At 45.6% G+C, this 27,206-nt stretch overlaps 1 protein-coding gene across 2 annotated transcripts; it reads left to right on the top strand.

Annotated features, from left to right (window-relative positions):
• Positions 1-827: 827 nt before the first annotated feature.
• MMRN2 (multimerin 2) lies at positions 828-26,316 on the top strand. 2 transcript variants are annotated; one of them, XM_083614642.1, is made up of 7 exons: positions 828-1,418; positions 14,674-14,796; positions 15,544-15,650; positions 17,599-17,673; positions 18,480-18,632; positions 20,498-22,372; positions 25,229-26,316. In XM_083614642.1, exons 1-7 carry the CDS (start codon positions 1,159-1,161, stop codon positions 25,606-25,608), a joined length of 2,973 nt encoding a protein of 990 aa, XP_083470768.1. In that variant the 5' UTR covers positions 828-1,158; the 3' UTR covers positions 25,609-26,316. The 2 variants fall into 2 exon arrangements, 1 of the variants encoding a protein (XP_083470768.1); XR_014548295.1 differs by having other exon boundaries at positions 922-1,418; positions 20,498-22,923; positions 23,551-26,316.
• The last annotated feature ends 890 nt before the right edge of the window (positions 26,317-27,206 follow it).

The following is a 27,206-nucleotide window of genomic DNA, read 5'->3' as shown; positions in this document are numbered from 1 at the left end:
TTACAGACTCCGCTAACCCAGAAATAATACCTCGGGTTAAGAACTTTGCTTCAGGATGAGAACAGAAATCGTGCTCCGGCGGCGCGGCGGCAGCGGGCGGCCCCATTAGCTAAAGTGGTGCTTCAGGTTAAGAACAGTTTCAGGTTAAGAACGGACCTCCAGAACGAATTAAGTACTTAACCCGAGGTACCACTGTATAAGGTAAGGAGATATAGAAATAAATTGTGGTATTTGCTGTAACCAGCTTGTACTAGTCTTTAAACAAGGCTGTGGGTCCCCACTGGAGTTCAGAAAAGGAGCAGAGACTATGGAAATGGCCACAGAATTCAGTTTTCTGAAAATGTCAGCCTTCGCGTCTAAAAAAAAAAAAGCAAATTACTAGACCTCGTGACTACAAAGATATAGCCAAAAATATGTAAGCAATAGCAGCTGGATGATTTTGACTATTTGCTGTGGGATTTCAATGCCCTGCATAGCTCCTTGCTCCTTCCCATGAATAGCAAAAACAGAAAGCATTATGCAAAACAGTATTATGTACACAGGCTTCAGGATCTTGGACCCAGTTTTCTTGGTGCAGAATTTGGAGATCCTGGGCACAGGATGTTAATATGGTTGAGTGCAAAGTAAATGTAGCCCTGCTTTTATGTCACAGCAATTTCCAGCCTGTTCTGTGGCTGCATCGGGCTGCTTAGTGTGTGGCATGCAGCTTGGGAAACTGCTCCATCACTAAATATTTTCTTTTCCTTGCCTCCTCACGAAAGCTAACATCCTTTTCCTGCTCCCCAGCAAGAAGGCAGCTGATAAAAGACCAGTTCTTGTCTGTTGATAATTTCAGAAGCTAGTAAGGAAAACACACCGAAGTCCCCGTCCCCCCGCCCTTGAATCAACCACGACCACCCCCTGCCTCTCTCCTACACACAAACTCACACACCACCTCCCCGACTGAGGTCTTCGGGGGCCCCCCACAGGAACCCACATTGTCTGATGACCTTTAACATTTCCACTGTAGCTGGGAGGGCCGATAGCGTTGCTTCCGTTCTTTGTTACGTGCCATTCCTTTTTCCAAGCTTGAGCTTAAGGAATGGTGCAAAGGGGATTGCAGGAGCAATTTGATTTGAAGTGCAGGGAAGTGTAAGAGCACCAAGGAAGGAGCCCACGATGATAGCTAAGGTCTTCTTCCTCTGTGGCACCCTAGTGCTGGCGGAGTCAGACCTGCATTCAAGATACCCTGGGCATCCAGATCACAAGCAGTGGCCCCAGGACCGCAAGATGCTAACAGACCCACAGCCATCTTCTTGGCCAGAGGACTATTGGGGGAAGGAGCACATCAGAGAAGAAGTCCTCCACCCGGCTGCCACCATTGTGACTGATGATGTGAAGGATTATGATGATGCCAGAGAACATCAACCTCATCATGAGTAAGTATTGGCCAAAAAAACACACATTCTATGACATCTATGTTGCACCCTATTTATGAGTAGACACATATAAGGTTGCCCTGAATATGTCAGCTTCACTCAGAATAAGTCACATTCACCAGGGTAAGCGTGTATAGGATTGTATTCATAAGGAAATAATTCTGGAATTAGAAGGATAGTTGGAGATTCTAGATATGCATTCTAGGAAGGGGTGAAGTTTATTATAGAATGTCACTGGACCACACAGCCATAGATATGGAAGCATCCCATATTTTTAATTATTATTTTCATCTTGTAAGCCTATTAGCAACCGAAAGCAAACAAATGGGTATTAATGGTAGCAAGGGAACGAGATGGTTTGTTTCTGTTCAATGCTTAGACCTAACTTGTGCAAGCACATTAAGTTTTACAGCCATTCACCTACAGTTTAAACAAACAAACCCACACAAAACTGATGACTCGAAGAGCTAGCCATGGCTATTATTTGTAATATTTAGTGAAACTGGAAATGTATTTGTTATAGTGATTTATATTTCACCTTTTACTCGAGGTGGCTCACCATTTGAAAACAGAAGCAATCAAATTCGGAATAAAGCAAACAAGAAATTATTAAACAGTGTCAGTGTAAAACAGGGCAGAAGAGTTAAATGTGCTGTAGAACTTGGAGCGTTGTTCAGCTAGAATCAATTACTGATATGTCTTTCATGTTGACTTATTCATCAAAATCAATGGGGTGTGCCGTGTAATCCTATACATGTCTGCTCAGAAGTAAGCCCCTTGGAGTTCAACGGGATTTACTTCCAGACAGGGTTGGTCCACCCATAAAGTGAAATCCCATGGGGCTGCACCCCTATAAGTGCCCTGCCACTGACACAGAAGGAGAAGCAGCTGCGGCAGCAGCTCCTGGCAAGGTCTTATGAAATCTCAGGGCTCCCCAGTACATTTCAGAGATGTCCAGGGCATGTAAAGAGGTCCTTAGCTGATGAGATATAAAAACCAATGTAGAAAGCTTAATGAATTTTTCATTACAATACCTCTTAGTGCAGAGCTGTGCCTGCAGCAGAAGCAGCCGCAGCAACAACAACCAACTCTTTCTATTTACAACTCTGTGCTGCTAATGTTTGGTTCCTTTGCTTTGAAAGTCTCAGTTACCATAGGTAAGCACCCACCTTAGCTGAGAAATGTGGAAAGGGGTGTGCGTTTGTGTCTCTTACCATCTTAGCTTACTGGATCTCCAAAAAACGTGATCTCCATATTGTGTTCATTGTGCTCCATTGTGCTCTCTTCCTTCTGAGGTATGTTCAACATGGTGCCCCTTCTGTGTTTGCCGAGGGTTTAAGGGTCCCCAGAACATGGGGTCATGGGAGAGGGTAGAAAATGGGACTCTTAATCTCAGGGTTGTGGGTTCCAGTCCCATGTTGGGTGAAAGATGCAGGAGGTGGGACTAGAGATGACTCTTGTGGTCCCGCCTGTTGAGATGTACGGCAGCCCCATATGAAGCACTCGGGAGTCAAGCTGCATTTTAAGCAGGGCTTTATTCCAGTTGCAGTCTTGCATCATCATAAAGCAGTCTTCTTACATCCAGGAATCGGCATACACAGGTGGGATTACATACAGGGGAGAAGTCAACCATACCTTTTTATACTAGCTGGCTATAAACCAGTTAGGCAACACCCCGTGTCTCATGAGGCTGACCCATCACACGATACTGAGTCAGCATTTCCACTTAGCACAGGGTGTTAACTCCTTGATATTCACAACACTCCAACTACGATTCTACGAAGAGGCACAATACAGCCACTGGTGTGCAGAGAATAAGCGTGCCAAGTTCTGAAGGAGAAATTTAGCGCGTGTGCACACAATCCACACATAGGCTGTGTCCGCACATCATATTAAGCCATAAACTATCGCTTAGCGTGCATGAGTGAAGCGCACCTACTTCGTTCCTCCCCGCTCATTCTGAAAGGAAACAAACCAAGATTTCTGGCTTGGCAGAGATTGTGGTTTGCTTTGGGTCATCTCATCCCCTCGATGAAATGCTAGGGTGTTGGGAATAAAAGCCACAGAGTTTGTAGTTGTTTACCTGAACAGGGCTGGGTCTATAGACAGGCAACCTGTTTTTCCTCCTGTTGGTTCCTTCTTTGATAGCTACTTGTTGGCATGTACAGTGGTACCTCGGGTTAAGTACTTAATTCGTTCCGGAGGTCCGTTCTTAACCTGAAACTGTTCTTAACCTGAAGCACCACTTTAGCTAATGGGACCTCCTGCCGCTGCCGCGCCACCGGAGCACAATTTCTGTTCTCATCCTGAAGCAAAGTTCTTAACCTGAAGCAACATTTCTGGGTTAACGGAGTCTGTAACCTGAAGCATATGTAACCTGAAGCGTATGTAACCCGAGGTACCACTGTACATTACTTCTTTTCAGGCTAATACTTCCTCCTCCTTCTCTAGTCAGTCTTTCTTAGCTTGTCCTTGTGTTCCCTTAACCTCATGACTCCATAGTGGGCACACATGAGCTTGTGCCCAGGATGACGTTTGCAGGAGTTAATAAAAGTTAACTTCCTTTTATTCGTTCAGGCAGCAGTCTTACCAGACTACTTTCTGCACACAGCTGCAGTATGTTTACCAAACTCCAAAGAATGATACACACAAGTTTTTTCAAGTTGGTTGGCCAGGGGTGCCTCGGGACTTAAAAGAAATCCAATTGGAAATCCATAACAATATAAAGCTACCTATTGGTCCATCCCACTGAGCACGGTCTACTCCAAATGGCAGAATAGATCTAAGCCTCCAAGGCACCAGGTAGATATTTCTGGTCCTACTACCTGATATATTTTTACCAGAGAAGCTGAGGGATGAAATGCAGAAGTCTGTGTGCAAAGCATGTACTCTATTGCTGACCAAAGCCCCTTCCTCAAGAACTGCAGCACCAACCTGACTTTCATTTCCTCTGATGATGTAATGTATGTTACATGCTGCGGTTGTGTTGGTGCTGCAAGCCAGAATTATTTTGATGACATTTTGCTTGTTCATGCATGTGATGAGTTGTGAATCATATTGGCTGCTGATCTTTGTTTATCTTCACGGCATGATGAACAGGGCAGTTAGCTGCATTGACATCTAAGTTACCCTGACAGAGCATTTGAGACACTCCCTTCTTAATGCGCCTGGAGTGGCTGACACCTGAGGACTGCAGGGCAGATTCCTTGTGGGGAGATCAGAATCAGTTAACCTCAACTGTAAGGACTCAGCTTCTTCCTTCAACCCATCCACAACTACAACACAGAAGCCACTCTTTAAAGAGATGCCAGCACCCAGTGTCACGAAACTAGCGCAGACTCAACCCTGAAGGTGCAATTGTTTGTTGAGGCCAAATACTTGGTGACGTGTGACACATGGTTTGAGCTGTTTCTAATTGTTTTATGACAAGTTTCCTTGCACATGCCGGTGCACACACACTCCCTAATCAGAAATGCCCAGGGCATTCTTGGGTTGAAGACTGAAATCGAGAAGGCAGCCAAAGGGGGAAATGTCATAGTAATGAGTGATTTATGTAACCCTCACAGAAACTGGCTACATGCCTGTTCTGGTTACCTCTGGTAACATTTATATGCACTCCTAAATACTGTGCCCTGGAACAATTGGTCATGGAACCAATCAGAAGGGAGGCAGCCCTGGGCTAGATAACCCTCATTGTCTCTTCCAGCTCTACAGTTCTATGAGTCTAACACTGGACTTAATCTTACCTGGTGGGACATGTAAGCATTGTTGAACTGGTTGGAAACAGTGAAAAGAGACCAAATTTCTAGACCTTACTCACAAACTAAAAATGAACAAATCACTGGGTCCAAGTGGTGTCTACCCAAGAGTTCTTAAAAAACTCAAAAGCGAAATTCTCAACCTTCCAAGCAAACCACACGACTTCTCCCTAAAATTGGCTTCTGCACCTGATGACTAGAAAGTGGACATCAGTTTTTGAAAAGGGATTTGAGAGGGGATCTGGAAAACTACAGACTGGATAGCTTAACGTCTGCTCTGAGAAAACTGGCTGTAAACACTGGACTCCAACTCCCATGAGCCACCATGGACCAAGGTCAAGGATGATGGGAGCTGTCCCGAACCTCTGGCCTGACCTGACGGCAAGTCAGTATGTCAAGTCCCCAGTCCAGAGTCAATCGACGTGTCCAAAGGAAGCACAGTCCCACAGAGATCCTGGAGCAGTTGAACAGATGCAGAACCTCAGCTCTGTTGCCCTTTTATACTTTGAATGCTGATTGCAGCATCTGGGCTTGACTAGGCATGTGGCCCTCACCTGCTCCAAGCCTACTCCAGCTAAGGAATCACAACCCAGAGCTAGCACGCCCCACCTGGCCAGCTAGGGAGCTGGGCTGTGGGCCCTGGCCTGCCTCAGTCCCCTAGAATGCTGCTGCTCCCTATGCCTCAGAGTCCACTGTGTTAATGGAGACAGGCCCCTCTGGCTCTGGTGATGGGTCCTGCTGCTCTGGTTCCTGTGCACTGACCCCCATCCCCTGTCATCATCTGTCACCCTGTGAGTACTTCCTACATGAACCTCTCCTTCCCCATGAACAGCTTACCCCAGCGTGTCCCAGTCCTGACTACACAACTTGCTGGCATCCTCTTCCTCCTCTCTGTTCATGGCGGGAACTATCATCTAGCAATATCTGGAGGGCAACAGTTTCCAGTTCAGTAGGAAAGAGAGGGCTCTTGCGCCACTCTAAAAACTGGGACCACCAGACAGTGGTGTCTTTGAGGGCGATAGAGAATGGCCATCCTTCACCTCTATGGGGAGAAATTAAGTGCTGCTCTAGGAAATAGCACTGAATTGTGGGGGGAAACATGCCCTGTGTTCTGTAATGAACTTGCTTCTGTGATTACCATCTTTTCTGTTCTGAGATTGATTTTGTATTTCCCTGCCCCTCCTTGCTGTTCCAATTTAGTTCTACTAATTGGAATTCATTGCTTTGATAATTTGTCACAGAAGTGGGAGGCGGTATATAAATTCTCTAAATAAATAAAAGGTACGCACGCGTTCCCTCACGTACACGTCTCCGTGTGGCTTTTGCACATTTTCTAAGTTGAAAGGGCTTTCCATGTTGGAAATGCGCCGTGTCTGAAAAGGCCTCAAGTGTAGGCGTGAGAGGAAACCATTTCATTTGCCAGATGGAGACATCCGTCGGCTATATATAAATCTATCCCGGCCTTTGGATGTTTTCCCACACAAGGTCATCTACAATGTTATACTGTCGGCTCATGTCTCACAACAGGTGGTTGGTTCAATGTATGTCTGGAGGAGGAGAATCTGCTATTTCAATACATTTTCCGGTATTTTGCGATGGCTTTGTCTAGTTACAAAGAAGATATGGAAAGGAAGTTTGGTGATGTGACCGGATACAAGTTCTAAGATCAGGAAATTTTGGAACTCCCCCCCCCCCTTTTCCTCTAAATCAGAAATGGCTGTGCAGGCCCCAAACGAGTGTCTAGACACAGTGGTGGGCTGGATGGGAACTAATAAACTGAGCCTGGATCCTGGTGAGGTGGCATCTCCGTGGGTGAGAGGGTCGCAGGTCTGGGAGGTCATGAAATTGCCTCTCTTGAATGGGGCCACACTCTTCCTGAAGGAACTGGTGCGGAGTCTGGGGGTGTTCCTAGATGCAGCACTATCACAGTGTGGCCAATGGTCAGGAATGATGGGAGCTGCAGTTCAACAGCATCTGAGAGGCCACCAGTTCCCCATCTCTGGAGGTTGGCTCTTCCTCAAAAGAGCAAAATGCTAGAATTGTGTCTTACGATGGTGCATTCTGATGAATTCTGGTGTCATTCATTATTTGTATCTTGGGTCTTATCCAGATGATACATTTTTTCAGTTGTGGAAGCTGCATACTTCCTGAAAGACAATGCATTTTGTCACTGGACCGTTGTGGTTTCCGGAATGAGCAATCCTGACATACTTTCACTCTGTTACCTTATTTGGCCCGACTCTTGTCATCAATAGAAACAGGGACTAGCAGGCAGAGGCTGGAACTGGGCAGTGAAAATCGGTGTATTAACCTGAGAATCACATCTAGAAGAAATTTTGCCTGTTCCTTAGAGCCACACAAGGGGCTGTGCTGGGGGTGATAGCATTCTGAGAAATGGTGTGGTGTAAAGAGAAAACCATCTCTAAGCTTTTGTTCACAGTCTTCCCAGGTGTTTCAACAATGTGGAATAATGGGTTGTAATATGTGCGCTCGAAGGCTTTGGATAGCTGACAATTACTTGTTGGCATCCATCTGTCTTAGGAGACAATGGAGCGCGCCTCTGAAGGTGATTTCAAGTAGCACCAAAGTGACCTCTCCGGGGTGCAAACTTGGGCAGTGTGGATGGAGGTCCTGGGCTGCCCAGATGACAAGACTTCACTCTTGGCCTTTGTGGTGTGGTCCAAGGAAAAGCAGAGCAATACGTTTGGCACCAGCTTGGCTGCAGGAGTTGCTGGAAAGAGATGTACCAGGCACCATCCAACCGTTTTAGGGAATCCACTCTGAATTTGTGCGGGGTTTGGTTTACTCCTCAGCCTTTTCTTCTCCCAAAGATGTCCTCCAAGCCAGAGGAGGTTTAGGATCAGTTTTCCTTCTCCTAGACAGGCTACCTTCCCAGGTTGATGAGCCCTGATGATTATGAGGTACCAGCATATCTCACCTGCTTGGGGGAGGGGAGATAAACAGCTGGGGAGTTGGCGCTGAGTCTGAATTTTTATAGCTGATGACATACTTGATGCCACTTTATAAACTAGCATTGGCAGGTTGGTAGCCTGTCCCCTACTGCAGCTGTGACAGGCCAGGGAGAACATGAACAAATGTGTTTTCATTTTCTCTCTTCTCTCCCCCAGTTCAGTAAAATTCCTTGGGGGGGGAATATTACAATGCTATAGGGGTTTTGAGGGACACAGGTGGCGCTGTGGTCTAAACCACAGAGCCTAGGGCTTGCCGATTGGAAGGTCGGTGGTTCAAATCCCTGCAACGTGGTGAGCTCCCATTAATCGGTCACAGCTCCTGCCCACCTAGCAGTTCGAAAGCACACCAAAAAGTGCAAGTAGATAAATAGGTACTGCTCCGGTGGGAAGGTAAATGGCGTTTCAATGTGCTGCTCTGGTTTGCCAGAAGTGGCTTAGTCATGCTGGCCACATGACCCGGAAGCTGTCTGCAGACAAACGTCAGCTCCCTCGGCCTATAGAGCGAGATGAGTGCCACAACCCCAGAGTTGTCTGTGACTGGACTTAACTGTCAGGGGTCCTGTACCTTTTTATAGGGGTTTTGACAGTGGGTTTTTCAGTTTTATGTTTGTTGGCCTACACATCCTTGGGCTCGATTTGAATATTGAAAATTGCATAACTGCAGAGCTAGGCTAGGAATGGCTACAGGTCTCCAATGAAGTTACCTCATAGGAAACGGACCTTGGTGTGACCATGGCCTGGTGCTTGTCACTGAGGAGGGAAGTAAGAAGCCATGAAGCAAGATTTATTTCAGGTGCGGCGTTGTTATCACACACTTGCACACAGGCTTCCCTGCTTTCGATAGGCTGGCCAGATCTTTAATATAAGCAGCTTCTCATTTCCGACTGTCGCGTTTGGGTGATAAATGGGGGTTGCAGGAACTCCCCTAAGTGCTGGAAGCAGATAAAAGCAGTGCGGAAAACCCCCACTGCTCTCCTTTTAGGGAAGCCAGAACAATGCTCAGGCTTAATTGCTTGTTTGCTTTGCTTGGTTGTACCGGAAAACATTTGTAGTTCTAATCAGGCCCTTTTCAAACCATCAAGTTTGCACCAAAAGTGCTAAAAAAAACCCAAACCAAACAAACCCCACCCCTGTCTCAGGTAGAAGAAAAAAAAAATCACAGACACTGTGATCTATGTAATCTATCTGTCTGTCGTTTGTTTTGGTTTGTTTGTTTGTTTTTTAAAAAAATATATTGCAACACTTAGAGGAAGAAAACCCGTCTGGCACTGAGTCCCTTGAACTTCAGCAGGGAATGACGACAAGTCAGAATAAGGCCCAGTGCTGTGATGGGGTGAGGAGGGGGGGGGGAATTCAGGCAAGGCTTTTTTCAGCGGGAACTCACCAGAACTCAGTTCCTGCACCTCTCAGGTGGGCTTCACCATTACAGTGGTACCTCGGGTTAAGTACTTAATTCGTTCCGGAGGTCCGTACTTAACCTGAAACTGTTCTTAACCTGAAGCACCACTTTAGCTAATGGGGCCTCCTGCTGCCGCCGCGCCGCCACTGCACGATTTCTGTTCTCATCCTGAAGCACAGTTCTTAACCTGAAGCACTATTTCTGGGTTAGCGGAGTCTGTAACCTGAAGCGTATGTAACCCGAGGTACCACTGTATAAGAGAACAAGGGCAGTGTTCATGGTGAGTTCTGGCACCTCTTTCTAGAAAAATAGCAATGGGTTCAGGGAATGGTGGGCCACTTGAAATAGCTCTGTGGGCCTGATCCAGTTTATAGGCCGTGGGGTTCCTTGCTCCTGGAGTAGGCGGAAATCATCTCCACCTGGAGACAGACGAGGGAGAACTTGACAAGAAAAGCCAAACTGCTGCCATTCCATGGGGTATCGGCAGGTATAACATTGCATGAAACAGGGGTAGCCACACTAAAAGCCCAGCTCTGAGTTGCTGTGGAAATTTGGGGGACACTGAGGAGAAATTCTCTTGTAGAACATATGTAAGGGTTAAGGTGGCCTCTCAAGCAACCTGGTCCTTATATGTTTGTTCTGAAACATTGAACTTGGCTTGGTAACAGATTGTCTACAGGATCTGCCAAAGTGTTATATGCTGGTAGCAGTTTTTCTCCAGAAGTAGCCCCTGTGTTTTGGACGAAAACATATTTAAACAACTGAAGACCACCTTCTTCTTCTTCTTCTTCTTCTTCTTCTTCTTCTTCTTCTTCTTCTTCTTCCTCTTCCTCTTCCTCTTCCTCTTCTTCGTCTTCACAACTGCCTTCCAAAGCTAAGATTATTTGGCCCTTTGAGATTTATGTTGATTTGGCAAAGGGGCATCATTGATTGGTGTGATTCCTGAAGGGATGGTTTCAGCCAAGTCATAGAAGGAACAAGCTCTGATGACAGTGGTTTAGAAGGAAACATGGAGTTGTTCAATTATTCTAGACAATGGCTTTGGACTTCCCTGCACAGGGTAGCTAATGTAAGGGAAATCTGAAATCTAAGCTGCAGTTACTACAGCGGACGATCCCTTTGCGTAAAGACAAAACCAAAATGCAAACCACTTTCTGAATTGGCTGTACCTCTTCTGTTGCGGTGGCAATAATGTGAATTAAGTAGGAACAAAAGATGCTTTCAGAAGAGAGAAAACATTTTATCATTGCATTAATCTAGTGCAGGGAAAGTCTTGGAAACATCTCAGAGGATCAAAAATCCATTTTCAGCCTGCCATCTTGTGACCTCAGCTTCCCGTAATGCTTCTGAATTGGCGCCTTTGGACTTTGGTCTAATGAGAACGTTTCCCATTAGGAGACGGTGTCATAAAATGGGTGATCTCATCCAACTACACTTTCGTAGTAGAGTCCTGTATCTCACATGCATTTAAAGCCATAGAAAACCTCAAACTCAAGAACTTGAGAGAGCATCTTCTCCCCTATCTACCTCCCCATCTCCCTAGATCAGCAAAGGAAGACGTCATAATGGTCCACGTGTTGGATGAGATATGAGGTGTGAGTCCCTGGGAAAGGGCCTTTGCCGTGGTGGCTCCATGTCTATGAAACTCTCCTGGCCCAATTCATTCTTTTAGACAAAAGGAAAATATGTACCTCTTCCACCAAGCCTGTGGAAGTGGAGCCAGGACGGTTTTTTAAAATATATGGTTTTCCATGTATACATCCTCTAACAATATTTCTGTAACAATTTTCCATATCCGCCCCCCCCCCCCGGATTTCCCTCATATTCCCATTTTGTTTTATTTCCATATTACTCACCCTGTGTGTTGTTTCCCAAAATTTCCCCAATACATATAATCTTACTTTTGCTTATATACAATTGTGTTTGTTTATTCAAACCTAGAGGGTTTGGATCAATGTTATGAGTTTCCCCTTGATGTACTGTTGTTTTATAAGGTCTTTAAAATCAATTTGGTATAGTTTTCATTAAGTTTGTACTTCTTTTGCTTCTGTATACTGCCCTATGACTGTAGGATAAATCAGGACTCATATAAATCTGTGAACAAAAGGAGGTTTGCCTGACACCTTCATTATACACTTTCAGGTGCCAAGCTGAAATATTTCTCTTCAATCAGGCTTTGGGCTGACAAACATCCTATGTCCTTTTATGTTTGGGGAGGGGCATTGTTTTGCTTTGCTATTATTCTTGTTTTCATCATGTGCTTTGCGTTTTTACCTTGTGTTTTTATAATGTGAACCGCCCTGAGATCTACTGATGAAGGGCGCTGCACACATTTAATAACTAATAGTAAAATAATGAATAAAATAATGCAGGTGCCAGGCAAACCTTTCTGGGGAGCACATTCCACAACCAAAGTGCCACCACAAAGAAGACCCTTTCCTGTGTCACCACCGACCTCACTCGTGTGTGTGTGTGTGTGTGTAATTTATTAAATTTATTAAATTTTCTGTTTTACAGTTTAAAATACTCATTTTACATCCTTAAGATATCAATGACTTCCCTTCTCTTTCCGTGGTTCATTTTACATATCATAAATCCCTGCATATTTTATCAAAACTATACCATTCAGTATTCCATTATTGCATCCATCAAAACTTATTTATACTGTTGAACTTATCTTAATGCCGCCAGCGTTTTCAGCTGTGCACAATTATTTCCCATATATTCAATAAACATTTTCCAATTTTCTCTAAACATACATTCTTCTTGTTCTCTTACTCTATGTGTTAAGTCTGCAAGTTGAGCATATTCTGTCAACTTAAGTTGCCATTCTTCTTTGGTTGGGACCTCACTCGTTTTCCATTTTGGGGCTAACAAAACACAGGCCGCAGTTGTAGCATACATAAACAACCTTTTCTGACACCTGGGAATTTCAGTCTGAATTATCCCCAAAAGAAAGGACTCTGGTTTTTTTTGGGAAAGTACTTTTAAATGTGCTTAACTTTTGGCTGGATTGCGACCCTTGTTTTCAGGGCTAGCTTTCCTTGGTTTCCTGCCTCAGTGTACTGGTTGCTAAGTTCCCGCTCCTGCAAGAAGTGACCTCAGCCTCCTTTCTCCTGCTTTACGCACTTTCCCATTGTTTCTGCCACTCTGCCTTAAAGCAAAAACTTTCCCATGTATGGTGATTATCAGAGATCAGTTCCCACTGGAAGATATAAAACTGCAGCTAAGTCCAGCCATTATTTCGTAGGTGTGAGCTCTCTCCACGCCGAGACAAAAAGCCGCCCAGTTTCAATGCAAATCTGACTACAGCAGCTGAGTGGAAAGGTCTCCTGACCTTTCTGAATTGCCTGCTTGGCGCTGGTGGCATTGTGTGGAAACGTTACGTTTTGTGTTGTTGTCTGCTGGCCTGCCTACTTCTTGGGGGAGAGAGGGATATTTATATCAGCACAATGTCGTTTCTCAAGAGAGCTCATTCGCAACCTGTGTGCCAGCACAGTTCTATGTGCAACAGGATGGGAGGCCCCTCAGCAAACAGCATTTTGCAACATTGCAAAGGCAAAGGGCAGCCTTTTCCATGTTTGTAAAAACGCCAAAGCATAGTGTCTGCCAACTGTTAGTTTCAAGAAGGTGAGCTTTGGGACCAGGTCACAGCACAGTCTTCACCAACTCCAGGTGTTGTTGAACTACAACTCCCATCATCCCTGACCATTAAACCATGCTGGCTGGGGCTGATGGGAGTTGGAGTCCAGAACATCTGAAGGGCACCAGATTTTGAAAGGCTGACCTGTGGATAAAAGAGGAGAGGAGGAGTTTCAATTTGATATCCCGCTTTATCACTACCCTAAGGAGTCTCAAAACGTCTAACAATCTCCTTTCCCTTCCTCCCCCACAACAAACACTCTGTGAAGTGAGTGGGGCTGAGAGACTTCAGAGAAGTGTGACTAGCCCAAAGTCGCCCAGCAGCTGCATGTGGAGGAGAGGGGAAGTGAACCCGGTTCCCCAGATTACGAGACTACCGCTCTTAACCACTACACCACACTGGCGCGGGGTAACCAGAAGCAAACCAGGACAGGGGTTTTGTGACTTTAACAGTGCCTTTGAAGAGAGGATTTTTTGCCACGACACACGGGAGACAGAAATCAAAGGAGGAAGCATTTGGTTAGCAGGATGATGCACTGATTGGAAAAGCTCCCCCTGTGAAATTCTGCCTGCTGTGCACTTATGAAAGGCACACAGAGGAGGGAATGTGGACCACTGGTACCAAATTGTAGGAGAAACCGACCTATTAGAAAAGATAACAGACACATTTAAACTAGCAAGGGGACAAGCAAAGGAGGATGCCTTCAGCCCGGTGTGGCTCGCCTTTATTACGAATACAGCACAACAACACAATGACCTACTCCCCCACCCCAGCATATGACTCAATATGGTTAATCTGACTCAACAATCTCCCCTCGCGCCACATTCAAGCAAACCACACTGCAACCAACCAGAGGCATCCAACCAAGCCAAATGGACCCTCCAATCTCTCACAATGCCAACATATATATATATATATATATATATATATATATATATGATGACCAACCTTGTGATGCTGACACACAAACCCTGCACAAGCACTACGCAATAGAATGGAAGATCAATATCCCCTATCATTCTCCCCCCTCCTCTTCCCCCACCCCCAGTTATATGACAACAGTGTCTCATACCAAATGTAAACAAATTGTGAACGAGACTCTCTGAATCGAAAGTGAAGATGCTATATGTACAGTGGTACCTCTGGTTGCGAATGGGATCTGTTCCGGAGGCCTGTTCACAACCTGAAAAGAACGCAACCCGCGTCTGCGGGTCACGATTTGCCGCTTCTGCGCATGTGCGTGACGTCATTTTGCGCGTCTGTGGCGAAACCCGGAAGTAACCCTTTTCGGTACTTCCGGGTCGCCGTGGGACACAACCTGAAAACACACAACCTGAAGCAAACGTAACATGAGGCATGACTGTACTTTCCTTTGTTTGTTGCACAATACAATCTTTAATAAAAACTGTTATGTTTGCCTGATATAGAGACCAATGGTAGCTGTTCTCACAATTCCTGCCTGCACTTCCCTCTTCTCCCCTAGGAACTGGTGCTCGTCTCCGCAGTCCCGCCTGGTCACGTATATTGCTGTTTGCAAGACAGAGAAATACGTAATTAAGTCTCAGCAACCATGTCCAAATGGGACCCCAGATTGCCAGAAGATCATGTAAGGATGACAGCCTCTTTAATGGGGTTTCGTGATAACTTTAAGGCCTTGCCTGCACTATGAATATCCTGGAATTGGGAGACCCCTGTTCCCCTCACATTGCTATAGTGCCCAGGTTATTTGTTTCTAGAGATGACTAGAGGGCAGAGAAAGTGCAGGTTGCAAGCTGGATGTGATTCTTAGCCCAAGTCACTTGCGCTTCCCCTATATGTGCAGAGGCTGCTAGGATGCTCCTAGAAAAATATCCCACCACTCCTATGAGTCAGGTGAGGTGGAGGAGGGGAGGCCAAGAGGCAGTGATGAGTCACGGGTGTCTCCCCCTCCTGTTGTGACAAGCTCCCCTCCTCCCATCTCCAAGAACCAGAAGAGGGCTGAAATGGGCAGAGCAGCAACAGATTGCATTCAGGCGCAGTCTCCAATTGCTTTGGGAAAGCCCTGGAGAGGAGGGGACTTAGATGGCTATGGAGAGGCAGGGCGTTTCAGTCTCAGCAACTGTTTACATGGAAGAAGACTGACAGGGACTGAATCGCAGTGATCATTAGGCCTGACCCTCAGCTAAGTCAGTAGTGATCGTGTATTTGCTAATAAAGCGTTAAATTCTGAATTGCGGGTGATTTACCAACTGGTACGCTCTGTGACAGTTGGCATATTTCTCTATTAAAAAGCCAGGGTATCAGTATACCCAATTTCATCACCTGAAATTTTGTTTGCCTGCTATCTCTCAAGTGTTTGCTTTCCTACCTCTAGGTACAGAGCGGCTTTGAAGCCCGTTTACCAGGTTAAACAAAAAGTCAAGAACATTTTGCATTGGAAGTGCTGCCCGGGCTACTTTGGCAAGAACTGTGAACATCACGGTAAGCAAGGCCCTAAGGTGAATAAATGTTAAGGCTGGACACAGCTGTAGGGATATCTCATAAAATATACCGGGGCACTTTAGAGGATGCATCTAGTTTGTGCTGGGCATGCACTAGGCTTGTTCAGTTGACCTGGGATGCGGGTGGCACTGTGGTCTAAACCGCTGAGCCTCTTGGGCTTGCCGATCAGAAGGTCAGCGGTTCAAATCCCTGCAACAGGCTGAGCTCCCGTTGCTCTGTCCCAGCTACTGCCAACCTAGCAATTCAAAAGCACACTAGTCCATGTAGACAATTAGGTACCACTGTGGCGGGAAGGTAAATGGTGTTTCCATGTGCTCTGGCTTCCATCACGGTGTTCCGTTGCGCCAGAAGCGGTTTAGTCATGCTGGCCACATGACCCGGAAAAGCTGTCTGTGGACAAACGCTGGTTCCCTCGGCCCGAAAGTGAAATGAGCGCCACAACCCCACAGTCACCTTTGACTGGACTTAGGTAAAGGACCCCTGGACGGTTTTTACCTTTTTTATCCCAAGGCCCCTTGGGTCACCCCCCTTGCAATGTGTCACTGCAGCGCAGTCTGCTCCTTGCTACACTGCAAAGGTAACAGCAGTGAGTCTTGTTCAGATGGGAGAAGGAAAGGGATGGGCAGAGAATCATAAAATTGGAAGGGACCCCAAGGGTCATCTAGTCCAACCCCCTGCAATGCAGGAATCTCAACTAGATCATCCATGACAGGTGGCCACCCAACCTCTGTTTAAAGACCTCTGAGGAAGGAGAGTCTACTACTTCCCAAAGGAGTCTGTTCCACTGTCAAACAGCTGTTACCACCAGAAAGTTCTTCCTAATGTTTAGTCACAATCTCCTTTCTTGTAACTCGAAGCCATTGGTTCGAGTCCTACCCTCCAGAGCAGGAGTAAACAAGCTTGCTCCATGTTCCGTGTGGCAGCCCTTTAGATATTTGAAGATGGCTATCATATCTCCTCTCAATCTCCTCTTTACCAGGCTAGTATTACCCATTTTGGTTTTTCCCATTTCTCATTTCTCAAATTCAGTTTTGGTGGTGGTGGTGGTGTCAAGAAAAATCATAAAAATTGTCAGCATTTAGTGCAAATTTCTCCTAATAAACACATTTTATGCAGTGTTGACAAATATACATGTTTTCAAGCAGTTACCCCTAATATACCGGTAATGTGTATTTTTATGTGATTTCCCCACATAATATGTGCATTTTCATACACACTTTTCCTGGATACACATGTTTTTGCATTTTTGTCTTCTTCTGGTAGAGTAGGGGGGTGAGACTGGCAGAGGTTGGAGAAGTTGGCAAAGTTCCTATTTTATTTTTATTTTATTTTATTTATTTTATTGCATTGACCTTAGCCTATGTGCTTTGGTCTCATTCTGCCCCAACTGCTGCAATATGGGGATAATATTGGCCTACCTTGCAAGGCTGTCGTAAGGATTCTCAGAATGATTGTGAAGTGCTCTGAATACTCATAAAGTACTATACCGATGGTAATTATGTTTATTTATATATTAGGTGCTATAATTCTAATTCACCAGCATGTCTGGAAGCAAGAGAAAAAAAATTTTTTCCTTCCAGTAGCGCCTTAAAGACCAACTAAGTTAGTTCTTGGTATGAGCTTTCGTGTGCATGCACACTTCTTCAGATACACAGTATACACAGTGTGTATCTGAAGAAGTGTGCATGCACACGAAAGCTCATACCAAGAACTAACTTAGTTGGTCTTTAAGGTGCTACTGGAAGGAAAAATTTTGTTTTGTTTTGACTATGGCAGACCAACACGGCTACCTATCTGTAACTGGAAGCAAGAGATTAGTGTGAGGGATGCTTTATGAATCCAGACTCTACCTAAATGAAAATAATATCTTCCTCACAGTGCTGAACTGCAAAAAGAGAATCACTGACTTGGCAAACTTAATTTGCAGATCCTAATTTTCTTCCGGTGTCCACCAATCAGCCGGAAATCTGGGAGGAAGAGCAAGAAGAGTTCTCCAGCCAGAGTACGTTTTAATTCAATATATTGTTTCACCATTAGAATAATGCATCGCTTAAACCATTTATCCGTCTGCATGACATTTCTTCATAGGATAGAATATTTTTGCAATGTATGGTGTTGGTCTATTCAAGTAAAGCACAGCTGCCTGAATATTATTATTATTATTATTATTATTATTATTATTATTATTATTAATACAGTGCAATCATGTGCATCATACTTAGAAGTTAACTTCACTGAGTTCAGTGAGACTTACTCCCAGGTAAGTAAGCATAGGGTTGCAGCCTAACAGAGCTTTGTAAATGGATGAGGGCCCAATTAATGGCCCAAATCTCCCTTAAGTTGCAGTCATACATCCTGTTACTTTAGGTTCAGGTTACGTTCTTTCAGGATACGAACCACGGCGACCCGGAAGTAACGAAATGGGTTACTTCTGGGTTTCACCGCTTGCGCATGCGCAGACGCTCAAAATGACGTCACGTGCATGCACAGAAGTGGCGAATCGCAATCCGCGCGCACACAGGCACGGGTTGCATTCTGCTCAGGTTGCGAACGCGACTCCGGAATGGATCCCGTTCGCAACCAGAGGTACCATTGTACTTGAACAACGGGTGTTGTAATGGTTCTCCCTGACATCTCTCCTGGGTCTATAGGGCTGGGGGGGGGCAGAGTGGAGCAGGTAGCTGTTAGCTGTGTGCAAGGGTGCTCTGCAGTGTTTTCTAAGGTTTTCCTCCAAGTAATACTATCTTTCCAGGCTGAGGTACATTGTAAATGGTTTCATTTGTTCCTGCCCTTTGTTGTTGGGATCAGGAGATATCGCAGAAGCCCAAGAAAGCCACGAAGCCCTGCTGGAAGATCTGCAGAACGATATTCACCAGGCCACGAGCAACTTGGGAGTCTTACAGAAGGTGCTTCATTATAACGGCAGCAGCACAAGGCGAGCCGCGAGCCACAACCAATCAGGTGAGAGCACAGCCACAAAAGGGTGGGCAGAGTTGGGTGCACAAGTCATTGACAGGCAGGACTCTTGACAAACTGGAGTGTGACTAAATGAGGGCACGTTGGGGATCTGGAAGCCAAGCCCTATGCAGAATGGTTGGAAGTGTTGTGTGTTTAGCTTGGAGAAGTTTAAGAGGTATTTGCAAGTTTTGACTTACCACTTGAACTCATAGTCCTGGCTCCAGCCCAGAACCAGATAACGGGTGTGTTTACTTGTACGTAAAGAAGGATACTTTAAGTAAGGTAAAGGTAAAGGTACCCCTGCCCGTACGGGCCAGTCTTGCCAGACTCTAGGGTTGTGCGCTCATCTCACTCTATAGGCCGGAGCCAGCGCTGTCCGCAGACACTTCCAGGTCACGTGGCCAGCGTGACAAGCTGCATCTGGCGAGCCAGCGCAGCACATGGAACGCCGTTTACCTTCCCGCTGGTAAGCGGTCCCTATTTATCTACTTGCACCCGGGGGTGCTTTCGAACTGCTAGGTTGGCAGGCGCTGGGACCGAACGACGGGAGCGCACCCCGCCGCGGGGATTCGAACCGCCGACCATACGATCGGCAAGTCCTAGGCACTGAGGTTTTACCCACAGCGCCACCCGCGTCCCCATACTTTAGGTAGAGCAGCCTAAATGTACGAACTCAGCAACTGGAAAAAGAGCAGGATATAGTCAAGATGTTCTTACAAGGCAAAGGAGCTGCAACAATAAATCTGGTCTGAGAGCAAGCGCCAAGGTTCAGGAGTCTTGAGAATAGCAGCAAGGGTTCAAAGACTGCACGGGAGCTGTGAAGTGGTTCCAGCAAGTTTTGCACCTTGCCACATAGTCTCTTCCTCCCCTTCTGAATCCTTGTCCTCAAGTGCCTTCCACTGTGGTGCTCAGAGGGAACCATGACACAAAATTACTGGCCGTAAAAATCTGCTTCAAAATCTCCTTCCCCAGCATCAAGCTCACTGAGCTTGGATCAGCCTGTTTTTCATGGGTTACTGTGATGATAAAATGGGTGTGTGGATGTGTCAAGCACTTAAATCACTCTCAGCTCACTGAAGGAAGGGTGGCAATTAATTGTATTACATAATAATCTGTGTGCTGCTTGCTCTGCCCTTAGTATATTTGCTGGGGGAGTGCTTGAGCTGGCCTGAGCGTTCAGGATTGGATGAGCTATGATTCCATCATCGGCATCTAATGATTATTATTAATTGTATTTATTAGTCAGGTTTTTCACAAAAAAGCGGCCCAAGGTGACGTACAAAATAGCATAAGCGTTAAAACCAATTATAAGAAACCAGAACAGAATAAAAACCTAGAATCACATATGTCCCATCTAAGTAAGAGGCCACAGATATCTAAAACCCTCCAACTTAGGGGCTGAGGGCCTGGTTTAAAAGAAATGTTTTGCCTGGTGGCTGAAACTAAAGATGGCACCCTGTGTGCTTCCCTTGGGAGAGCATTCCACAAGCAAGGAGCCACCACTGAAAAGGCCTGTTCTTGTGCCTCCTCCCTCAGAAGGGGCATGGGCAGAAGGGTCTCAGATGATGACCACAGAATCTGGTGTGGTTCATGTAGGGAGAGGTGGCCCTTGAGCTATTGGGGTTCCTGAGTGGCATACGGTTTTACAGGTCCAAACCAGCACTTTTGAGTTGGCTTGGGCTAATTGGTACCCAATGCAGTTGTGCCACAATAAAGTGTTATCTTCTTGCACTGTCTTGCTCCAGCCAGCAGTGCGGCCATTGAATTCTGCACCAGCTGCAGTTTCCAAATTGACGTCAAAGGCAGCCGCACAATTCCAAAGGAATAACTGCCCATGTTACCTTATATTGTTTTTATTTGTATTTCAGAAGTACAGGAGCAATTCCTCCAGCAAACACTCTTTCCCCATGTGCAGAGTTTCTTGAAGGAGCATTTCGACCCAGTCTGGGCAAGCTTCAATAAAAGTCTACAGGATCTTTCTGCTGCCGTGAAAAATCTCTCAAAGAACGTCGAGGCCAATCGGAAAAGTATAGAGAGGTTCCAAGAAAGCACCGTGCCCAAGAAAGATTTTCAAGAGTTGGGAACGAAGTTTGAATCCAAGGTTCAAGCCAACATTTTGAGAGTGGACCATGTGAAGAGAGAAATAGAGAGTCATTTACACTCGCAGCAGGCAGCCTTACACTACAATCTCACCATGATCAAAGCAGACACTGATCTGAAGCTCAAGAGACACCAAAAGACCCAACACTTCTATTTGTCAGCCTTAAACAGCAGCCTGACAGACATGAGACAGCAGCAAAACAAGCTTGAAGATGAGCTCAAGACTCTGAATAGAAATTTAGCAGTATACCCAATACAATTTGGCAGCCAAAATGAAGCATTTATTGAGAGGGACATTCAGATCCTCAATGAGACCCTGGCAGCACATGCTCAGCAGCTGACCAAAATTTTTGATGAGTCTGATGAGGACTACACAGAACTAACCGATTCCATTGCGAGCTTGAAAGCCACCTTGAAGCACGACCTGGAGGAGTTCAGAGTTGATTTAATAGAGAAGAGTCTTATAATAGAGGAATACAGGGATGATCTGGAAAGGAAGATTCTTGTTCTCAACAGCACTCTGTCCAATATTGAAGACAGCCACTGGGATTTAGAGATGTCTCTGAAAGCATGTCATTGCGAAACACCATCTTCACACGTTGTTACAGAAGATCTAGTGAACATCACTCAGGTCAACAGAGAAGAAATAAAGCAACTTGAGGCACGCTTAAAGGATCTTAATGCAGCTTTCCCTATTATACATCAGGTTCTAGAAAGCCAACAGAAGCAGAGTCAAAAGCTGGAAGGTGGCATGTCCCTCCTCAATTCTCATGCAGAAAAGCTGTCTGACAATATTGGCATCCTGGAAAAAAATGATGAGAAGATGCACGGGCATATCAAATATCTCAACAGCTCTTTTAACTCTTTGTTGTTTGATGCAATGAGACATGAGCTAGCACTAAAGGCCTTGCTTGGAGAAGAAAACATGGAGATCTTGTTGGAAGAGGACTCAAGTCCTGTAGAATTATCCATAGAGCAGCTTCAAAAGACTATCAGGCTAATCTCTGATGAACTCAAGGAGCAAAATTATACACTGGAATATCTTATGAAGACAATTCACTCTTTGGAGATGATGGACCATGGAGACAACCCCAATGTCCATATATCTCTTAAGCATCCTATGTTGGAAAGGAAAACAGAGGACACAGTGCAGGAGGTTACCACCCAACGCAGTGGAGTGGAACACATGGAGCCAAACCATGAAGCTGCCATGGAGGATGCTCTGGATAACCCAGCATATCACGATATCATGACTCTGAAGAAAGAGATTGGGCACCTCAGCAGGGAGATGCATAAATATAAGTTGCAGAGGGATCGTGCCAATTTCTGCTGTAATTACACCATAGCCAGCCTAGTGGAACCACTCAGTGGCTCAGTGGAGAATTTGAGGGAAGACCTTGTGTCAGCCCAACAAATCCTTGAAGAACACCTGCAGATCTTTCAAAAGCTGTTTGGAAGCAACAAGGAATTAGCCGCTGCAAATGTAAGCTTGGATGTCACAAAGATTCAGTCGCTGGTGGGCAGGAGGATGAGGAAGCAGCTTCAAGAGGGGCAAAAAATGAGAGACAAGAAAGAAGCCAGCAGTCGTAGAGAAGGTACCTTAAACGGAAGAAACAAGATACATGCAGAGATCCTGGAGACAGGTACATTTCTTCCATCAACCCCCTATAATAACCTCATCATGATTTATCCACCTGAGGCTCTCTAGATGTTTTGGACATCAGGCCCAGCCAGCTTGGGGAAGTTTATTATATTTCAAATATTTCTTAACTACCCTCCATCAAAATGTTCCAGGGTGATGCAAAAGAAGTGTAAATATTTAATTGACAGTGGTACCTAGGTTGTCGAACGGCTTGGCTCCCAAACAAATTGGCTCCCAAACGCTGCAAACCCGGAAGGAAGTGTTCTGGTTTGGGAACATTTTTTGGAAGCCGAACTTCCAATTGAGTGCAGGAAGCTCCTGCAGCCAATCGGAAGCTGCATCTTGGTTTTCGAATGGTTCTGGGAGTCAGACTCCTGGAATGGATTAAGTTCAACAACCAAGGTCCCACTGTACTTATAAAAGTATTTCTATACTGCCCTCTCGCAAAACATCAGGGTGGTGCACAAAGGAAGTCTCCCAAGAGATGCCTGCCGAATCTCTGCTGGAAGGGTGTTCTACAGCATGGGAAGGCCTGGTTAGAAAAGAACTACTGTATTTTTCGCTCTATAGGACGCACTTTTCCACCTTCAAAAATGAAGGGGAAATGTGTGTGCGTCCTATGGAGCGAAGAAGCCATAGCCCCGCGACCCTCTCCCGGCTGACGCGCGGCTAAGGCAGGAGCCTCTTTAGCTGTGCGCCACCTCTGCAGCCAGGAGAGCGCGCGCGGGGCTAAAGAAGCCATAGCCCCGTGACCCTCTCCCAGCTGGAGAGGTGACGCGCGACTATGGCAGCAGCCTCTCTGCTGCGTGCCTTTCTGCTGCTCCTCGACCTGCTCTTTGGGGCTGGTGGTGGGCTTCCCCCCGCCAGCCCCAAAGAGCAGGTTGAAAGGAACCTGAAGCCTGGAGAGCGAGAGGGGTCGGTGCGCACCGACCCCTCTCGCTCTCCAGGCTTCCAAGGTAGCCACCTGAAGGCGACTGAACGCACCTTAAACGGCACCTTGTTTTAGAGGGGGAAAACAAGAGGGGGGAAATTCTCCCCCTCTCTGCGCAGCGCCTCCGGCTGCTTCGCTGAAGGGGCGCTGGGCAGAGAGGGGGAGAATTATTTTTTCTTGTTCTCCCCCCTCTAAAACAAGGTGTGTCCTATTGTCCGGTGCGTCCTATAGAGCGAAAAATACGGTAGTTCACACCCATGAACAGCTGTTGCCAGTCAGAGTAGGTAGTTGTGGGCTTGGCCATGGGCAGGGAGCCCTGGGACCCTCCATGTGCTGCTGGACCCCAGCTCCCATCAGCCCCAGCCAGCATGGCCAATGGTCAGGAATGATGAGAGTTGGAGTCTAGCAACATACAATGGGCCAAAGATTCCCCCATCCATGGCAGACAAATAACCTGACCTAGCATAAGGCAACTTCTTAAATTTCAATTGCATTAAAGCATATGATATTGTTGTTGATTATGATGATAATACCCCACCCATCTGGCTGAGCGGCCCCAGCCACTTTGGGCAGCTTCATGTCCACAAGAACTTCTAGATCTATTTCATATTTCTTCTCCACTCGTATTCTGAACTATTGATCAGGAAGCTTCTGGGCTCCATCAAGCCAGTCCTGTCAATAAGTACAGAAGAGAACATTTAGTCTGCTACGCTCTGAATTTTGACGGAACACGTCCTAACAAAGGCACAAGAGCCATTATGATGCCAGCACTTTCTGAAGCTTAGCATCAAATGAGCGTTTTCAATTTAAACCAGAGTTTGCTTGGAGTGTGGAAAGTAGGTAATCCATTGCACAGAAAGAAAATAAGTATTTAAAAGTTGTTGAAATTCCCTCTTCTATAGGAGTGCCACTTTTGCCATGCCATATGCTGGCAAAACTCTGCAACAAAATTCAATGGGATTTATAAATGGCTGACAGGGGTGGGTTTGCATGGAACAAAAGGGCACATTATTATTGTCAGTAAGTTTCACAAATGGGGGCAAGGATAATACTGAGTATTTTAAAGTCTTATCCTAGCCAAACGAACCTTAGTTTCCACTTGAATTGTTTTGAACTACTGTATTTCCTGAAAGGGCGGCACGGGTGCCGTAAGACGGCCAATTATGTAAAACGGTGAAGAAAATAACTCAGGGAGTTTGTGCTAAAGAGGTACAGAACTCAACAGTGGTTTCTTGAATTAGTTTGCTCGTTGAATTACAGTGTAGCTCCATCTCCTGGCAGAATGGTGCTTTTGTTTTGTTTTCTCTGAGCTGTAGTCTAGAAAGGTGTGTTTCAACATTTTGACAACTGGGAAAACCCATACAAAATTCCAGAGCCAACCTGCAGATTTGGTAAGATGGTCTCGCCACCCCACTGCCCCCCAAAACCCCCTCCCTTCTCTTCACCTAGTGGCAGCTATAACAAATGCACACGAAGAGCCCCCCCTCCCCAAACCATTATCCTGTTATAGTTGCCAACAGTGTGCCATGGAATATGTAGTTTTTCACGTTACAGAAGCCCTTAGAGCAACTACCGCTCCCGTAAGCCCAAACACCTAGTCACGGAGGGAAAGAAAAATACCTCCTCTCTTGCCTCCCCAAACATTCCCCTCTTGCCTCATCCGAGTACCTGGCAAAAGGGGGAATGTGGGGCAGAGGTGGCTTTGTAATGTGAGGTGGCAGTGGCAAATCCAGGAATTCTCCAGTTGTACTCAATATCCAAGCAGGGAAGAGTTTGGGGAAATGGAAGACTTACCTCGTTTTTGAGATGGAAACTCACTTCCAACGCCCGGCCTGGGAGACACTTGAAAGCATCTTGCCTGGTAAACTGGAAATGTTCTGGGGCACTGTGTGCACTGTATGTAAACTCTCCCTCTCCCCCATCTAGGTACATATGTGGCCTTTTATGTGAAGTATTCGGAAGCCAGAGGAGAGCTGAGCCTCAACGGAACATATCTCAATTACGGAGGGGGTTATTTCCCTGAACACGGCTACTTCAAGTCTCCTCATACTGGGGTTTACCTTGTTGCCATCAGCGTGGAGCTTGCACCAGGACCTGCCTTGGGGCAACTGGTCTTCAGCAACCGGCAAAGAATGACGCTCATCGACACCAAAAAGAGAAAGGCAAGTGGAGGCTCTCTGGCTACTTTTGCCCTTGTGGAGCTCAAGAAGGGTGAGCTCATGTGGTTTGAACTGGTGCAGGGCACTGGAGTGAAGCAGAACCCAGCTGGATTAAGCATGGCTGGATTTCTGATATTCAAAACTTGAAAAATAAAAGGTCCCAAAGTCATAAATGATACTTTGCTATAAACACACGGCTAACCTGTACTAGCCCAAAGACGGCGAGTTTTGCTGTGTGCACTTTTAAATGTAGTCCCAGCCCTTGATTCGCCTCAGTGCTGCTTCCTAAAAATAGTTCAGTCATTGCTTAGCGGTGTCACAAATGAGGAAGAAATGGAGTTTGTATGTTGCAAAGGCTTTGTGAAAGACATTAGAGCAAGGATGGGTCACTTGTGGCCTTCAGCTGCTGCTGGATTCCCAACTCTTCTTGGCCCTAGCCATGATCAGTCAGGGATTATGGGAAATATCAGGAAGCCCCAGGTTTTTCCCGCTCCATCCCTTTGATACTTTATCATGCATTTGATTCTATTCTTCCTCAGACTAAAAATGCTCCCCTTGTCTTATTTATAAGAACATTCATTCTTCACCGGATATAAGTTTCCAGTGGAAAACCATTCATTTCAAGATTTATTTTTTTATATAAAAAAAATCCAGGACAGGCCCTCCTACATAAAAAAAAACTGGCATGGTGCCATTCTCTGTCATGCTAGCGATATCAGAAAACACACAGGAGGGACTTTCAGATGAACAAAATGAAGCATTTCTATTCCTAAAGCGTTATGAAATTCTGGTGTCTATACTTACGAGAACTGTATCACTTTGCGTACATTCTCAATAAATACTCTTTGTTTTGTACACTTGGCTGTAGTTTTGCTTTGCACATTTTAATAGTTCAAGTGTAGGAATCATAAAACTTCCACTGATAAGCATTTAACCCAGTTTCAAGTAGATGTGCAAATACTGGACATCAAATGATTATTTCAAGGCCAAATTATTGTGAATAAAACTCCTCATAGGCATGATTCCAGCTAAGTGCCAGAACTGCAGAAAGATAAATGTGAATATACATTATCTGTATGTACTTTGATGAAACTAAACTATGTGTGTGGTTTGTTTTATAAATGCTACAGAAAAAGGTTCAGCAGACAGGGGAATCCTAAGGTTTATGCGCGTATGTTATGTACAACTTGAGGTAAGCGGTCTCACATGCTACAGGGGAGATGGAAGAACAAAACAGAGGAAGGGGTAACATTTTTAACAGCAGCCTGATGCTGTGTATGAAGTATAATTATGCACTGAAATTCAACAATTTTTTCTTGTAGAATGGTGGAGGGAAACTTTTCACAGGGTATTTTGGACTCTGGTTTGACCACATGGGAGTGCACATTGTTGCAATTATGAATGGCCTGTTTTACTTTAAAAATACACAGAACTAGTCAATGATCAATGCCTGGGGCTCCACTTTTTGTGCATCTGAAAAGTTACCAGGAAAGACTGAAGTAAGGAAGCAATTGGAGCATTATTTTGTATAGCTGTACCTTGGATCCCAAACGCCACAAACGCGGAATTGAGTGTTCTGGTTTGCGAATGTTCTTTGGAGCCTGAACATCTGGTGGAGCTTCCACAGCTTCCGATTGGCTACAGGAGCTTCCTGCAGCCAATCAGAAGCCGTGCTTTGAACATTTTGAAAGTTGAATGGACTCTGTTTGACTTCCAAGGTACGACTGTACTTCAGTACAAATTAC

The sequence above is a fragment of the Podarcis filfolensis genome (genome assembly GCF_964270895.1).
Source record: "Podarcis filfolensis genome assembly, chromosome: 5".
Classification (NCBI taxonomy): Eukaryota; Metazoa; Chordata; class Lepidosauria; order Squamata; family Lacertidae; genus Podarcis; species Podarcis filfolensis.
Note: the sequence above shows the minus strand (reverse complement) of the source record. Positions and strands in the feature narration are given on the sequence as shown.

Coding starts and splice junctions, on each gene's coding strand:
- MMRN2 (XM_083614642.1), top strand. CDS start 1,159: ATGATAGCTAAGGTCTTCTTCCTCTGTGGCACCCTAGTGCTGGCGGAG. Junction 18,633..20,497: donor CGCGAGCCACAACCAATCAG/GTGAGAGCACAG, acceptor TTTGTATTTCAG/AAGTACAGGAGCAATTCCTC. Junction 22,373..25,228: donor TGCAGAGATCCTGGAGACAG/GTACATTTCTTC, acceptor TCCCCCATCTAG/GTACATATGTGGCCTTTTAT.